Source organism: Aplidium turbinatum, chromosome 2, assembly GCF_918807975.1.
Source record: "Aplidium turbinatum chromosome 2, kaAplTurb1.1, whole genome shotgun sequence".
In the NCBI taxonomy this organism is placed as follows: Eukaryota; Metazoa; Chordata; class Ascidiacea; order Aplousobranchia; family Polyclinidae; genus Aplidium; species Aplidium turbinatum.
In genome coordinates this window covers 16,676,628-16,693,420 of record NC_137473.1, presented here as the reverse complement: position 1 = coordinate 16,693,420, position 16,793 = coordinate 16,676,628, and the positions used below count along the sequence as shown (strand labels likewise).

The 16,793-nt window shown below is 39.0% G+C and overlaps 1 protein-coding gene across 2 annotated transcripts in view; it reads left to right on the top strand.

Annotated features, from left to right (window-relative positions):
• The window catches only part of LOC145764730 (nuclear receptor subfamily 6 group A member 1-like), a 50,435-nt gene extending 37,990 nt beyond the window's left edge, over positions 1–12,445 (top strand). For both annotated transcript variants that reach the window (XM_082576390.1, XM_082576389.1), the window contains 8 exons: positions 591–937; positions 1,197–1,289; positions 2,792–2,924; positions 3,521–3,623; positions 4,027–4,159; positions 6,829–6,950; positions 10,678–10,919; positions 11,004–12,445. In XM_082576390.1, the coding sequence (XP_082432516.1) occupies positions 591–937; positions 1,197–1,289; positions 2,792–2,924; positions 3,521–3,623; positions 4,027–4,159; positions 6,829–6,950; positions 10,678–10,919; positions 11,004–11,333 (1,503 nt within the window). In that variant the 3' untranslated portion in view covers positions 11,334–12,445. The remainder of the gene's footprint in view (positions 1–590; positions 938–1,196; positions 1,290–2,791; positions 2,925–3,520; positions 3,624–4,026; positions 4,160–6,828; positions 6,951–10,677; positions 10,920–11,003) is intronic.
• The last annotated feature ends 4,348 nt before the right edge of the window (positions 12,446–16,793 follow it).

The following is a 16,793-nucleotide window of genomic DNA, read 5'->3' as shown; positions in this document are numbered from 1 at the left end:
TGGCGCAATCTATTGCTCTGTTATTACGAATGACAGACTTCGTTTAAATTTTTTTACCAAAATGGATTTTCCAGCTATTGCATACTGTTATTTAAATCTAGCACGTTTTTTGAACAGCGTGGTAAGTGTTTGGCATTGAAGCTGCTCTCAATGGTCGTTCGATCCTATCTCACTTGTCTATTAGATCTCGAATTGGTTTTAAAGTGTGTTTTATTAAGATTCAGAAAACATACGTTTTTAAACCCGAAACTGCATGCAGATGTTTTTAAATCAGAGCAATAACTTTAAATATCCCGATTATTGTGGGGATTTTCACGAAAGCCTGCCTGGGGATTTTTTCCCACTTCCTTTCTTATAGCCCCGGAAGTTAAATTCCCATCTATTTCCCTGTACTATTTTTTCACCAGAATAACAGGAGTAGAATGTGAGATGACGTACTTTGACACTAAGTCATGATTTGTGTTACTTTGGATATCAAAAGCAACATGCGAACACTTTTTGCCGCCCTAAATCTTTTCATAAAAAGGTGTTTAACATGTCCGCCATTTTGTTAATATTTAACCTTGAAAATAAACATTGGCATTTTACAGATTTCCAACGAGGAAATTGAACGCATTCTCTCGGGAAGAGATTTCGAGGAGGAAGCAGCTCGCGAGGAGCTCAGCCGAGAACAGCAACATCATGATACCTCTGCCAGCTCTTATTCACCGTTGGAATTCCAATTTCCCGGCCTTTTATCTTTCCTGCCGCCAACTTCTGCTGCTCGAAATCCGGCCAATTTCCAGACTGCAAGTTCGAGGTCACCCACAGGAGCGAATGATTTTAGTCGCGCCAGTCAATTCTCCTCCAATTCTGCGCCAATCAGCACTCGGGGCTTGCTGGCAGGGGCAAATCCTCAGCTGCCGTTCATGCCACAGATGCAAGGACTACGACAAAGGTAATGTTGCTAAAAGAAACATTTTGCAAAAGTTCTTTATAGTCATTAGGTTTACTCTGCACTGTTTACTGGGCAAATTAGTCGACGTGTCTTTCAGAGTTATTGCAGACTATTCATGTTCAATACCTAGACAACAGAATTCGTCATTTTTACTAATAACGTCTGTAAGACTTTAAATTAATGTAAGAATGAAGATTTTTGTTGTCAGGGTATGCATTACGCTATAGCACGTTTTTTAAAACAGTTTCAACATATTCAGGGACAACGCTTTTTACCCAAGTGTTGGAGCAAATCCTCTTCATTTACCTCATATGGGTCCATACCCCGCGTTATTATCAAGCCAAACGTCGCTGTGAGTATGTTATGTCCAATTTCTTTCAAGAATAGTCATGCTTTAGGATGTGCGATTATTATCTTTTTTTATTATTAAAGTTTAGCCTTTACCACCTTAAAACATTTTTTTGACTTTCACCTTACGTTCCTTCCATCATAAATCATCCTTTTTTGTTGTTGCCAAGGTTGCACGATTGATTCGACTTTGTGCTGCGTTCAGTGTTTTGGGCTGTACCGTATGTTTCAATAAGGAAGGGCTGTGTGCTTGATCTCTCATTCAGGATATGACATATCCTTTAATTAGCTTTTCATGTGTCTTCTACGTTATGTTAGTCAAAAAAAGTATTGACCTTCACTAGTTGAAGGGACCAGGTGCATTTTTGTGATAATAATTTCAATCTGTACGTGTGTTGGCGTTTCAAGATCGGTAGATTCGACGTTAAAACACATTTCATTGACGAATAACATTTTAGCCGTTAAAAACAGAGAGAGACTGTTCACCAGGCATTTTATAATAAAAGTAATTTGCGTTCTTCTGGTGACTATTTACTAGGTTACCTCCTGATGTTAAAGATGATAACTAGCTTTTGTATTTCCGACGTTTCGTCAGTCAGCACGACTGACTTTATCAAGGTGGCTAAAACAGGTTAACACAACCTGTTCAGCAACGATGGCACAACACAAAAACGTACTGATAAAATGAATAAAGTAAGCAGCAAGAATCAGAATTAAAACACGCAACAAGATACCTAGAGGTTAAACTGAATGCAGTGAATGCCTAAAACCAGTAGGCTGCTTTCCAACAGCGTAAATTTATCTATCTATTGGGCCACCGTCAAGAAACATTGAAAAGTCATCAGACAAGACAGAAACCAAGGGAATTGGCAATAACAATGATAGAGAAGACGCACTGAGAATGGAAAAGGTGAAGTTAAAGTTAAAGTAATTTTTTGTACACAGAGGGAAAATTCTGACCATCTTTCTGGTTGAGAGCATGTTGTGCTTTCTGGTTTATGTACCACTTTTCTGTAAATAATCTTTTTGTGTAATCCTTTTCAGTTTTAAGAATGGTGGCGTTGGTCCAAGTAATTTTATGGTCTGAATTTATAGAATGTTTGCAAAGAGCGGAATGCTCCGGACGTTGAGTATTGACGTATCTTGTTGCGTGTTTTAATTCTGATTCTTGCTGCTTACTTTATTCATTTTATCAGTACGTTTTTGTGTTGTGCCATCGTTGCTGAACAGGTTGTGTTAACCTGTTTTAGCCACCTTGATAAAGTCAGTCGTGCTGACTGACGAAACGTCGGAAATACAAAAGCTAGTTATCATCTTTAACATCAGGAGGTAACCTAGTAAATAGTCACCAGAAGAACGCAAATTACTTTTATATTTTAGCCGTTGTTAAGTAAATTATTCTAAATTTGAAAGCTCTTAAGATGCATTGCCGCACATTCGAAGAAACTCCCTTGGGCTTTTGGATTTGTCTCGCTTTGTAACCCAACAGATGCTTCTTTATTGCAGAGAGCAGTCCCAAGACAAGGCTGCACAATTGACATTCATATCCATGGTTGAAGACTTGCTTCTTTCTGAAGACTCATCTGACCTTCCAGAAATTGATTCGAAAGGCGCCCTTGCCGAAAGCACTATATCTAAGGTCCTTACCTGTTGCATCTATTGGTTTGATATTTCTTCTACTGTTTTGAGTCGCACAAAAATGACCATTGGCAATGCAGGAGAATTTGTTGTTTACAGAGTAGAAAATACTAGAAAATTTGAAGAAAAGTATTAAACTTATTCCTAGCTTCACACTTTAGCAATTCTTAGATGGATACTTATTCAAATAGAATATGAAACTGTTCCTTTCTAACTATTTGAGTGCATGTAATTATTGTTAAAACCTGCTCCTGGGACATCGCTAAATTTTATTGGTTAGATTTCTATTGTGTTGACGTTGTTGCAAACAATTGAGCACTTGTACTTAAAAATTCTCCACTTTAACAATACAGCAATAAAATTAATGTAATTTTCAGAGTAAGTTTTCATGGTGTATATTTATGTTCTGATATATAATTCAAAGTGGGATATGCATAGATTTTGATGATGTGAAACTGATTTATTTTCATATCAAAGCATCTGTGCGTAGTGGCAAGGACAAACCAGAGCTTCTCTAGGCTGTCCAGCTGATCCCAGGGGACTGTGTCTCAAACTTAAACTTCTGCCTAGCTACAAGTTTGTTTCTTGTTTCTCCAGGATGGCGTGTATGCTATTTTGTGCAAAATCGCCGATCAAATGCTTCATCGTCAAATCATCTGGCTCAAAAAGCTCCCATTCTATGAAAGCATATCCATTAAAGGTACTGAGTTAGTGTTATACAGTATGATTAAATCTTTAACTTTATTGGCTACTGTAAATAGTTGTATGAAATGGCTTTATTATGCTAATAGGTTATGCCTTGTGATCAACCTAAGCTTATCTTATAATGTCAAAGATGTTGCCGGCACTTATTACTTTGAAGTTCGTCATTGTGCATGGATAAAAAATTTGATTGTTTTGGCATTTCGATGTCATAGCGTTAATGAAAATGGAACCATCCTGACGTCACGGTTTACAAGTTGATATTTACCGCTTTTCAATTTGTTACCACTAATTAATAATTGATATCAGAACCATGATGTGTTGTTTCCATTTTAACCACGACACTTTCTGGTAGTCACAACGTCTTTTAGTCATTTTATCTTGGAAATCGGTATTGACAGATCACACAACCCTTCTAAGTACCACATGGGCGGAGATCATGCTTTTAGCGGCTTTGTGTCTTCACCAAGATCAGCTGTTTGGAGATCTTGCCGACGTTATGGCGAAATACGAGCCTGATCAAAGTGAGCTATGGTAAGCCTTCTACTTACACTTTTAGTTTATAATAATTTATCGAGAACCCTCAGTTGCTTCCATAAGATGAACAAGAGTAGCCGGGTAAGAAAGAATACTAAGCAAAAGATTTAATTCGTGTGAGCTCGACTAGACTTCGAACTTAGGATATTAATTTTGAGTCTGGCCTTATTTTACTATTACAGGTTATCATAAGCAATTTGCATTTTCAGTTTGAACATATTGCTGTTTTCATTAAAAACACATTCCTTCTCCCAGATAGTTTACATCCTAGGTCTAGGACATGATAAAAGATCCTGAACAACCTATGACTAATCGCTTGCTTGTCATGTTTTAAACTTATGACACTATAGTTATGTATCCAACTTCCGTTTTGAGCCATTGACTTTTAAAAAGTCGACACTTGACTCATATGGAAGTGTTCGTGTTTTCTTTATGTCTGACCTTGTTGGGCGAGGCTCCCAGTTATCAAAATCCATTGTTTTATATCGATTCAACGTCTGCCGAAAAAGGACTAATTTTACAAGCAGGGATATTGAAGTGTGTCTAAAACCTCATAGTTTTACGTTGATTCAACCATGGCTACCTAGAGAAGGCTTGTTCTACAGACTTTTCCAAGTTTTGCCAAATTTTGGTAACTGTCTCAATGAAATTTTTTAAATATAATATCTTAACGTCGTTTTTACTGTCTTTCCAAGAGACAAATTGGGTTTTACCGTCTCCAGTTTGAAAAAAACAAAGACAATGTGATCCCAAAAACTTCAGTTAGACTGTAAACCATGCGCTAACAGTCTGATTTCACGTTTTTTAACTTTTTCTCATTTGTACTGCTTCCCTAAGGCAACAAAACACAAGGCAACAACAAACTTTTATATCATTACGAGTTACCAAAAAATAAAAACATCTTAGAAAATTTCTGCCAGACTGTAACATTAACGGTAGTCGAAATCTGCAAATATGATTCAACGCAGTTCCGCATATGCGTTACATTTTCCGTAATACATATGCGGAATTCCCCAAAGCTTGGATGAAACCTTTGGACTTCCCGAGTGAAAAATGATGCTTGGGCTACTACAAGGATTTGAGACTTGTCCGCTAAGAAGCTTTTCGTTCTTGTTGATTTTGATCTTCCAAAATTATGGTCACACAAAAACTATTTTACGTTTTTCTAACGTGTAAATGTGTAAAATCAATGCAGTAACTCCGGTTTGAGATAATAAAAGCAAACAGTGATTTATGGTGTGTTTTTTTTACTTAATCATTGTTGGCATGGCCTCGTTTGGCGCGCGAGCTTCCATCATCCCTTGTATACAATGTTATGTAACAACAACTTCCGTGACTGGTGTCACGGTCATCTCATGTTTTTGAAGCGTCGTTGTTTTGCAGCCATATTTGAAAGACTTAAAGTGGTTGACAGTTAACCTTTAATGTTGCGCAGTATTCACTTTCCAAAAATCACAAGTATCTTAAAAAAGGTTGGGGCAGTGGTTTAAAAATCCAAGGGCTACACCGCAAATTCGGGCCTTGGATTAAATTTGAGCTGCGAAGCCTTTGATTGCAGAGTAACTAAGTACAGTACGGTGACGTTTCAGAAAAAAAAAGTAAATTTCGACTCGCAGCGAAGAATGGCTTCAGAAATGCCGGGATAGGTTGTTTAAAACTTGTTTTTACGAATGGTGATTGATCATTTCTCGCTCTCTTTCGATTGGTTGGTGACATTAACGTAGTTTCGACGTCTTTCAATATTCAGTTTTTGTTTGAATCGTCTTAGCTGTTGGTATTTAGCTTCACTACAAGTTTTTCGCACGAAAAGCTCCAGTTGTATTTCCACCCATCCAAGGCACCAAACAACAAATTCAGTTTTGCAATACGCTTTGCTGTCAACAACTCACTTTTAACATCTATCAAACGCTTTTGAATCATAAACCTACGTATACAAGTGATGTCACCAGCTGATTGTTTTCAATACTTACGTATGATCAATTTGTACTTTGATTTCCAGTAAAATACTGGCACTTACGTCGAAATATTTATTCTTAAAAGATACTACCTAGGCTTGGTCGTATGACGTAAATCTTATTAATCACTGAAGCAACAACATTCTTGTTCTTATGTAAGATACTTTTCGTTGTTTTATTTGGCATTGTTAAATTACTATGGAATGATTGATTGGCTCCGGCTCTTGCGTGATAAAGCCATGAATGACGCTGCTCCAATGCAAAATCAAATTACTGTCGCAGCGAAATAAAGGTTAAAATCGTTTTCTTTACACATCGCTTTTGGCAAACTAAATTGAGCGACTGTTGCCATCCGTTTTTCAAGTTAAATGTGATGGCTTTCGTCTGTGGAAAGTTTGAGCCGTCATATTGTACATTAGGCTGGAAAGAAATGTGTTATGTGAAATGGTCGTCGTCTCTGGGTTTGAGAGACTATCTTTTTGCCACCCCGTGCTGGCTGTGCTTCCCGATAATTTCACTATCTTTCCCGATAATTGGCGATCACAGCAATGAGCTACTGGAGAGCAGTTAGTCTGGTTTTGTCGACTGAGACATTGAAGTGACGTCGGGAGGTGAAGAAAACCAAACCATGACGTCATAGAATATTTGACCAGCCCCCCAACGAACTTTTGAATGATATTGGTCTTTTACTGATGGGTTTTTCTTTTGCAGCTTCAGTGACAGCGAGGTGGAGATACTGGAAAGTATTGCGTCACTCTTTAAGAAGTTTGTAAAATTAGACGTCACCAAAGAGGATTACGTCATCATGAAAGTGATCAACTTTTTGAATCAAGGTAAAAATATACGAAATCGGTTTTCGTGCAAGGTGAGCCGAAACTAGAACCAATAAGAAGTTTGTGAAACGAGATGGGTTATTTGGGTATTGTTGTATGGGTCACACTAAGCAAAAAATGTACACAAGTTTGTTCAGAGAAAACACTTTTCAAAGGCGGATCTCTTTTTTTCGACGTCTTCCAGGCTTACGCCAGGTGGTTGAAGATTTAGATGAAGTGGACGAGAAGGCAAGGAAGCTAATCATGTGGTCCACCTTCAGGCATGTCTTTTGAGTGTTCTGCCAAAGACACAGCCAAATGCTCTTGAGCGGTGTCGAACCGGCGCCCTTTCGAGCGTCGTACCAAAGCTCTCACCACTCGGTAGTGACGGAATTTTAGATAATATTTCATTTTTTATCACAATTTTCATTTGAATTCCAACAACTTCATACAAATTCATTATTTCGCGCACCTGACGCAGCTCGTATTTGACAAATTTTTACACCGCAGCGTTTGATCACAAAAAAGACAAAATGTACAATCTTTGATGCTTGATTCACAACTTCAAACAGTATTAGTCACAACTTTTGTGATTTACTATCAAGGTTTCAGGTTTAATAGATCAGTTAGATCACCCTTAGACACCTTATCTCACAGTATGTATACTAAATACACACCATGTATGCATTGATGAATATGATATTAAATACATTATAAAGCAGAATTAAATTATGCAGAGCGTTGAACAGAATTGAATCTTTACCGTGCTCTGCTGCAGAAAATCAATGACCTAGTTTTGCTTCAAGCGGGATAGTTTGTTTACGTAATTTATGTATCGACTTCTGTGTGGGTTGTAAGCTTTTATACTGAATAACGTCACGTATAACGTCTCGGAAAAAGCCGCGTGCCGTTGTGCATCCGCAGCTCCAAGGGCGTAATGTACCGCTAAAAGGTCGTTTTTATATAAAATTTAAATTTAAAATATAAAATAACAAGTTGAACAAAAGAACGCCCTGTTCTTGAGGGCTTCCTTTGCTCATGCTTTGCTTCGAGAGATTGAAGACGAAAGGAGGTGGCGGCAATAGAAACGTGACATGGCTATGCATATTAGAGACGTGTTTTATATGAAATGGTGGCACATACGTTACTATGGCCTTGCTATTTGAATAGTGTGGTACTTTACAAAGCGCGATCTGGTGAAGTTATAACAATGTAAAGTGATGGCCAGATTTTTTTATCTTTTTCACCCAGCAGTTACACTTGGGCGTTAACTATATGTACTGTGTCCTATGTTTCTCGGCAGCCGATTTGTAGCAAGAATTGACAGCGATAGACACCGTGTTTCGCCCATGAGGCTGGGCTCGTCAGTATCGCACCACTAATTCTGCCACAATGATATTCGACCACCGCTTTACCAGTCAGTTTAACTCTTATCTTTGTGGAAACAAAGAAAGAGCCAACAAAACCAGCAGGCGCCAGGGCAGAGGACATGTGAAGAGAGGGGCGTTCTTCCCGGCTATCAGCACAAGGCTGAGCACTCGCTAGTACAGCGAGCAGCTGCGATTCGCTAACCATAACGGTGTAGCTTCCACGCAAGCCATTCAGACTTTCCAATCAACGATATGTTTCTCGGCAGCCGATTTGTAGCAAGAATTGACAGCGATAGACACCGTGTTTCGCCCATGAGGCTGGGCTCGTCAGTATCGCACCACTAATTCTGCCACAATGATATTCGACCACCGCTTTACCAGTCAGTTTAACTCTTATCTTTGTGGAAACAAAGAAAGAGCCAACAAAACCAGCAGGCGCCAGGGCAGAGGACATGTGAAGAGAGGGGCGTTCTTCCCGGCTATCAGCACAAGGCTGAGCACTCGCTAGTACAGCGAGCAGCTGCGATTCGCTAACCATAACGGTGTAGCTTCCACGCAAGCCATTCAGACTTTCCAATCAACGATATGTTTCTCGGCAGCCGATTTGTAGCAAGAATTGACAGCGATAGACACCGTGTTTCGCCCATGATGCTACAAATCGGCTGCCGAGAAACATATCGTTGATTGGAAAGTCTGAATGGCTTGCGTGGAAGCTACACCGTTATGGTTAGCGAATCGCAGCTGCTCGCTGTACTAGCGAGTGCTCAGCCTTGTGCTGATAGCCGGGAAGAACGCCCCTCTCTTCACATGTCCTCTGCCCTGGCGCCTGCTGGTTTTGTTGGCTCTTTCTTTGTTTCCACAAAGATAAGAGTTAAACTGACTGGTAAAGCGGTGGTCGAATATCATTGTGGCAGAATTAGTGGTGCGATACTGACGAGCCCAGCCTCATGGGCGAAACACGGTGTCTATCGCTGTCAATTCTTGCTACAAATCGGCTGCCGAGAAACATATCGTTGATTGGAAAGTCTGAATGGCTTGCGTGGAAGCTACACCGTTATGGTTAGCGAATCGCAGCTGCTCGCTGTACTAGCGAGTGCTCAGCCTTGTGCTGATAGCCGGGAAGAACGCCCCTCTCTTCACATGTCCTCTGCCCTGGCGCCTGCTGGTTTTGTTGGCTCTTTCTTTGTTTCCACAAAGATAAGAGTTAAACTGACTGGTAAAGCGGTGGTCGAATATCATTGTGGCAGAATTAGTGGTGCGATACTGACGAGCCCAGCCTCATGGGCGAAACACGGTGTCTATCGCTGTCAATTCTTGCTACAAATCGGCTGCCGAGAAACATATCGTTGATTGGAAAGTCTGAATGGCTTGCGTGGAAGCTACACCGTTATGGTTAGCGAATCGCAGCTGCTCGCTGTACTAGCGAGTGCTCAGCCTTGTGCTGATAGCCGGGAAGAACGCCCCTCTCTTCACATGTCCTCTGCCCTGGCGCCTGCTGGTTTTGTTGGCTCTTTCTTTGTTTCCACAAAGATAAGAGTTAAACTGACTGGTAAAGCGGTGGTCGAATATCATTGTGGCAGAATTAGTGGTGCGATACTGACGAGCCCAGCCTCATGGGCGAAACACGGTGTCTATCGCTGTCAATTCTTGCTACAAATCGGCTGCCGAGAAACATATCGTTGATTGGAAAGTCTGAATGGCTTGCGTGGAAGCTACACCGTTATGGTTAGCGAATCGCAGCTGCTCGCTGTACTAGCGAGTGCTCAGCCTTGTGCTGATAGCCGGGAAGAACGCCCCTCTCTTCACATACTGTGTCCTATGTTAGATTTATTCTGTTAAAAGACATTTCTTAAGGTTTTAGATCGTGGTAGTATTGAGGTTTCAGCGCATTGCTTTAATACATATTGTGGTGGCACATAAGTTAAAAGTAACCGTGGTCACAATGAACTTGGTGGTTGTTACTCTCTAGAAGACACAAGAGAGTTCACAACAGATATTTTCAACACAGAAATGATTAACCACTTGCGGATAGAGGTGTTGCATGCCTGGTTAGCATACAGGGTGAATTTTACTGCCAGTTTGCACAACGTCTGGCACCCCAGCCTAATGAGTGGCCACAAAGAGGTCCTGAGCCACAATATCATTTTCATCACGCCCTATAATGTTTTAGAGTAATTTCGTTGAAGTTATGAACTCTGACATGAAGACTATTTTTGAGGAAATGTACTGTTTGTTTGGGATAAGTGTTTGTCACTGACTACAGCGATGACCATAATTTTTATAGAGAATTTCTACAATTTTGTACTCTATTGTTTTTATATTATTTTACTATATTCATATTTTTTAACAGCCGCTATTAATTGCTTATTTTGTTGCAGATATTAAAGGCTTGGACGAAGTCGAACGTGTAGAAGAGATCAATAAGCGATACTGGTTCGCTTGCCAACGCTTCATTGAAATCAAAGCATTGCAGAATAACACAGAACGGGAAAATATTTCTTCGTCGACTGCAAATGGAGCGGCTCGTTTCCGTGAACTCATGCTTTGCTTGCCCGATGTTCGGTTTATTTCTGGCCGATTGCTGAATGCCGATGTATCGCGGTTTCCTTTGCTCTTGAAGGTAAGTTGGTGACGTTTTGTGTGTTTTGGTTTTATTTTTAAAAGGCACAACTCAACAAAACTTTGTTGTTTTTTTTACTCGCAGGCCGTTCTGCACAGCTGCAAATATCATAAAGAACACATTGAAGACGCCACTCGCCCAAACTTCGAATCTACCTCTTCAACCCCACCATCGCCAACCTCATCTCCGCGGGAAAGCCGACTGTTTTCTGTTCGTGAAAATGACAAAATGGCGGCTGACGTTTCCGTTTTCAACTTGACCTTGCATCAGCAACTTGGTCTGTCAACTCGGCAATACACCAGCAGTGGATCGGCCGGCCCACCGTCTACTTCTTCAATAGCATCTTCTAGCGGAGTTCAAAATACTACTGGATCGCCGCGTAGCGGCCAAGAAAGCAATAACGAATCTTCATAAGCACAAATCGAACTGTAGACAATGCTTCAACTTACTTTGAACACTACTACTTTTATGCAATCATCTAGCCGACCAAGTTTATGTTTGTGACTTATTTTACTGTAGTAGAAATATGAAGGCCTCATACTTGAAAATTTTGTTTATAAAAGCATGTTTTAGTTATAAATTCCTCTTTCGTTTCTTCTACATCTTTTGATGTGACGTCAGCAAAGAAACTCCCTACGTAGCCCGCCTCTCGTTATCGACAGCATGAATTTCTCGCAACAGTCTTCAAATGCATTGTGGCTTATGAATGTGCGCAATGATACCTTTACTGTGACATGGCCTACCTCACTGCTTTGTGCCTATTTAAAACGTCTGCTTGACACACCACACCCTTTATTTGTACTAACTATATCAGTGATCAAAGCATTACTTGTTTCTCTTTATCCCTTTAACGCCACCCTTGATTGCGTTTGCACTGATGCGTGCAAAGAATCACGTGATTAGTACTGTGTGTACGTAGATACTGTTTTTTTTCGTTTTCTTCAGGGATACCATTAAGCGTACTACTGCGTTTGCAATGTAACTTTTGAATCAGGGAATACTTTTGAAAAATCAATGCTTTTTTGTGTGGATTTCGCGTACGGGATTAACCCAAAAGCCGTTATTATCATTATTGACCCTTTTATTGTTCAGTAGCGAATCGTGACGATAAATTGTTTCGTTTTTTTGTTTAGTTTGTATGATCGTTATGTGTTACGTTTGCCATTCCGGGCTTATGTGTGATGTTCCTTGTTTTACAAAGACGAATGACCAACGTAGAAACGGACATAAAATAGCTGTTCTTTTCCTATCATCTTTCTGTTGTACTGTATATACATTTTTAACAGTGTGTCTTTTTGACTTGAAGGATTACATGCTTTGACAATCCAAGTTACCCCCAACAATCAAAATTAAGATTATTTGTTTGAAAAAGTTTCTACTGGAATTCTTATTCTCGTATCTGGGCTGGATCTGAAACATGGCGCAGAGCTGCAATGAACGACCGTTAAGACGATTCCGTTAAACAACACAACATTTTTTTGCTATTGCAAACATTTTATTATGCAAATAAATTCAACAAAATATGTACTTTTGATGAACAAATAAAAAGTGGTACATTTAATGTGTTAACTAGTTATCATTGGAGCATTGGCTTTTAAGCATGAATCATGATTCAGTTTATGTTTACTATGCTGTCTCTTCAAGCATAGCCAGGGCCGTTGAGAGGATAATTTAGGTCCGGTGCCAATGAGATCCTCATGCCCCAAGTCAAGACGCTTCTAAGAAACGCGCTAAATTCAAAAAAAAATCGTGGTAGATTTAAGTTCTCGCGCCCCTTTCTCCCGCCTGTTCCAAAAGTACCTCCTATCGACGCTACGGAGCATGCTAACCCCATGGTCTTTTACTGTAGAGTCACGACTAGCTATTCCTCATTTTGTTTTAAAAGGCCTACTTTTTGTTTTCTTGATGTTTTCTAAAGTAAAGAGCTGTAGTGTTTGTTGAGGTTACTAACAGTTCGGGAAAGTTGTTTTGGTTTGATAACTACAAACAAAAATGATAAAACTCCATGCACAACTAGCACCAGTAGAGCACTGCATCCAGCCTGAGCGCTGAAAACTCTATCAAACCTCAACACTAATGGAAATCTATCTACCACACGCGATTAAACGGAAAGTTTTGGACGTAAATTTCAAATTTTTTTCCAGAGGTTTTGGAACATACGGTTGTATCCAACTAAAACGAGGGCTAAAGTTGGATTTGAAAAAAACAAACAGAACATTACCTCCTTACTGCAGGTTCACTGAAAATTGATATGCTCTATAATTCATCAAACTGATGTCGTATAAACAAATTTACGTGATATATAACAAAACTACAACAAGTTTCCCGAACTGTTGGTAACCTCAGCAAACACTGCAGTTCTTTACTTTTGAAAAGATCAAGAGAACAAAAGTAGGCCTTTTAGAAATTGCTCACAAAATGTGACATAGCTTGCCATAACTCTAATGGCCATGCTGATCCTCGCACAGCCATTATATCTACAGCAGACTACAGTTTTTTATCGCACTTGGAACCTATGTATAAAGATCTGTCCCGGGTAAAATGGCCATGCACACAGATATAATTGTCAAGATTGGACATGTTGGATAGGTTTTATAGCAAAACCATTTCATCAAACGTATTTCTGGTTATGTTTATTCTACCATGCATTGCAAAAGGCAACAAGTAAAAATGCCCTAATGAGATTAAACAGCTCAAAACTGTGCTCAATGTGACTGTAACATTAATCCCAAAGATAAGGGAAAATTAGCCCAAAACACACTGCTGAGACATTGTGGATCTGGTTTCATACAATTTTGACTGATAAATATCAACTGTGCAACGTACGAAATAGGCATATATATTTTAAGCTCACTTTTTAAATTACAATCAACTTCTCATAGTGTTTGTTCGCTGCCCGGTTGGTGAACCTTTAGGCTTTTGTAACTTATTTATAAGTAATAACTTTTCAAGTTGAAAAGTTGTTAATGATAAAACTCGAAACACGATTTTTCTTAAATCGTATGCATTTAACAAATTAAAATAATAGATATTGACAAATATCTTCTGGTCACTTTAATCAATGATACATTTTTTCGGTCGAAAACACATTGAAGTTGCCAGAAAATGGTTGTGATTTCTCGCTAGCTATGTTGGGGTACTTCCGTTCATTTTTGACACAAGATCTTACTTGGGTAAATGGCATGAAGCTTCAAAAAAATGAAATATCTTTTCACAGGTGTCAAACTCACAACAATGCTTGGTATGAACGACTCGGTTACTTGTCTTGTAATACAAACGAATTTATTTTCACCCAAGTGAGTTCAATCTTGAACTGACTCGTGTAAAAATACATACGTTTGTATTGTACGGCATGAAGCTTACGTTTTCTTCCTCACCTTTGACCTCATGACGCGTTTGTTTAGATTATGACGTGTAACAGAATGGTTGTCAGTAGGCTGATCGTCTGCCTAACCCAACCCTAACCTGCACAAATTGAGAAAATGCTGCGCTTTTTAAACAACAAGTAATGCTTCACATTGTCATTAAATCATCATTGCAAGACAATGAATAAATAGGGTCTTCCGTTGCTTGCAAGCAAGAAGTTAATCCAGTTTGGAAGAGTAGCTTAAATTTTAAAAGGTTTGAGAAACGTTGTGAGGAGCCACAATCTAACATCAATAACTTGACTTGATTTTAGTTCCTCCACAGCAGTGGTTTTCAACCTTTTTGGTGGAACGGAACCCAATGAAACATTCCAAAAGCTCGAGGCAGCACCGGTCTTAAGGTATTTTGGGCCCTGTGCGGAATATGCTTTGCGGGTCCCAAAGACAATGATTCAATTCAGTAGCGTAGCTAGGTGTTTTGAAAGGGGGGGGGGTCTGGGGGGCCTCCCCCAGAAAATTTTGAAAAATTACTTTGAATTTGGTGCATTCTGAGAGCATGTTTAACAAAAATTTGGGTATGAATATTACTGTAAAATGGTGCTGTCCGATGGCATAGCAAAAGGATAAGATCATTTTTTCCCATTGGAAAAGACAAAATTAATGCATTTTCTGAGTAAATTGCGGTCCCCCTAATTTGCGGGCCCTGTGCGATCGCACGGTTTGCACACCCCAAAGACCGGCACTGCTCGAGGAACTCCTGTTCAATAATTAAATTGCCATATGCAAAAAATATCGTTTGATTAATTAAATTAAATTAAAAATACTTATTTTCAGATTTATTTATGTAGCCTACAATAAAACTACAAAGTGTGAAAAATTACAGTTATTCTCATAAAAAATTCAATGAGAAACTTGAGCAATATATTAATAAAATAGACTCTCGGACTTGAATGTAAACTTGCGGAACCCCTAGACCAGGGATGGCGAACCACTGACCCGCGGGTCACGAAGTGACCCATCACAGATTTTCAGTGACCCACTTATCTTTTTTAAAATAATGAAATTTAAACAAATATTTCAGCAAAGAATAAATGTTTCACTAAATATTTGTAATAAGGCCCCACCCTATTTCAATCTAGCTTTGTTGAATTTCACTGCATAATACATCAGGAAGCCCTTTGCGCCAAATCAATCAAATCTTTTCAAAAAGTTGTAAGTGTTGTAACAAAAATAGTCAACTATATTTCATCTCATGCTCTTAATAAACGCCAGTTTGCAAATTTATTGAACACGTGTGACAGTAAATTTAATGGCTTACTCATGTACAACAGTGTAAGGTGGTTAAGTTGTGATAATGTTTTACAGCGATTTGTTGAATTGTTAGAAGAAGTACAACTTTTTTTAGCTGAAAAAAATCAAAAATATCCAGAGTTAAGCGAAAGTGCGTGGTTGAATGATTTACATTTTTTCGCTGATTTCACAATGCATTACTATAAGTTAAATACTAAATAGCAAGGCTGTGGAAATATTGTCTTATCCATGTTTGGGCACATTAAAGCATTTGAGAAGAAACTCGCTATTTTTTCTGTAGACCTTGAACAAGGTCAGCTGAAATATTTTCCTTAGTTGTTGAAGCACTTTACCAGCACCAATTTAACTTATGAACAAAAGCAAACTGCACTCAACAAGTATGTTTTACTGACGAAAGAGGCCAAAAATGTAATGTCAGAAAGGTTTACCCAGTTCCGAAAGCTAGATACTACATTGCAGTTCATTCTTTTCCCTCATGCAATTCAATTTGAAAATCTTGAATTATCAAACTTCGAATGGCTTCGACTTTACAACTTGGAAATAGAAATGATAGACTTTCAAGAAAGTGCAGTATAGAAAACAAAATTTGTAGAATTAAATCATCTCCTACAAAAAATTGAAATAAAAACGAATATGGATGGTTGTGACTTTCCTGCTGTTGAAAACCATGCTGAAAATATGATTCTTACAGAGTGGAACTCCCTGCCAAATTCGTTTGAAACTATGAAAAGATTTGCGGTAGCTCTGTTAACGTTGTTTGGTTCTTTATATTCGTGCGAATCTTTACTTTCGCAAATGAATTTTATACAATCAAGCACACGGAATCGCCTCAGCTCAGATATGAGTGCTGCATGAGTGAAGCTAAAAACTAATAAGGATTACCAACCAAGAATAATAAGACTTGCAGAGAAGATGCAGCAGCAAGTTTCGCATTAACATGTAGTTTTGCACTAACATGTAATTAAATGTATGACCCACTTTTGCTTTTTCAAGGATTAAGGTCTCTTTTGTGACCCATGCACTAAAAAAGGTTCGCCATCCCTGCCCTAGACTTACTGGCGGAACCTTTGGGTTCCGCGGAACCCTGGTTGAAAACCACTGCTCCACAGCTTAGTTGGGCTATCTGAACTATCTAGCTGCTAAAAGTGCTAATTTTGCGTCGTTTCAACGCATGGTGACGTGAAAACAGCAACTTTTA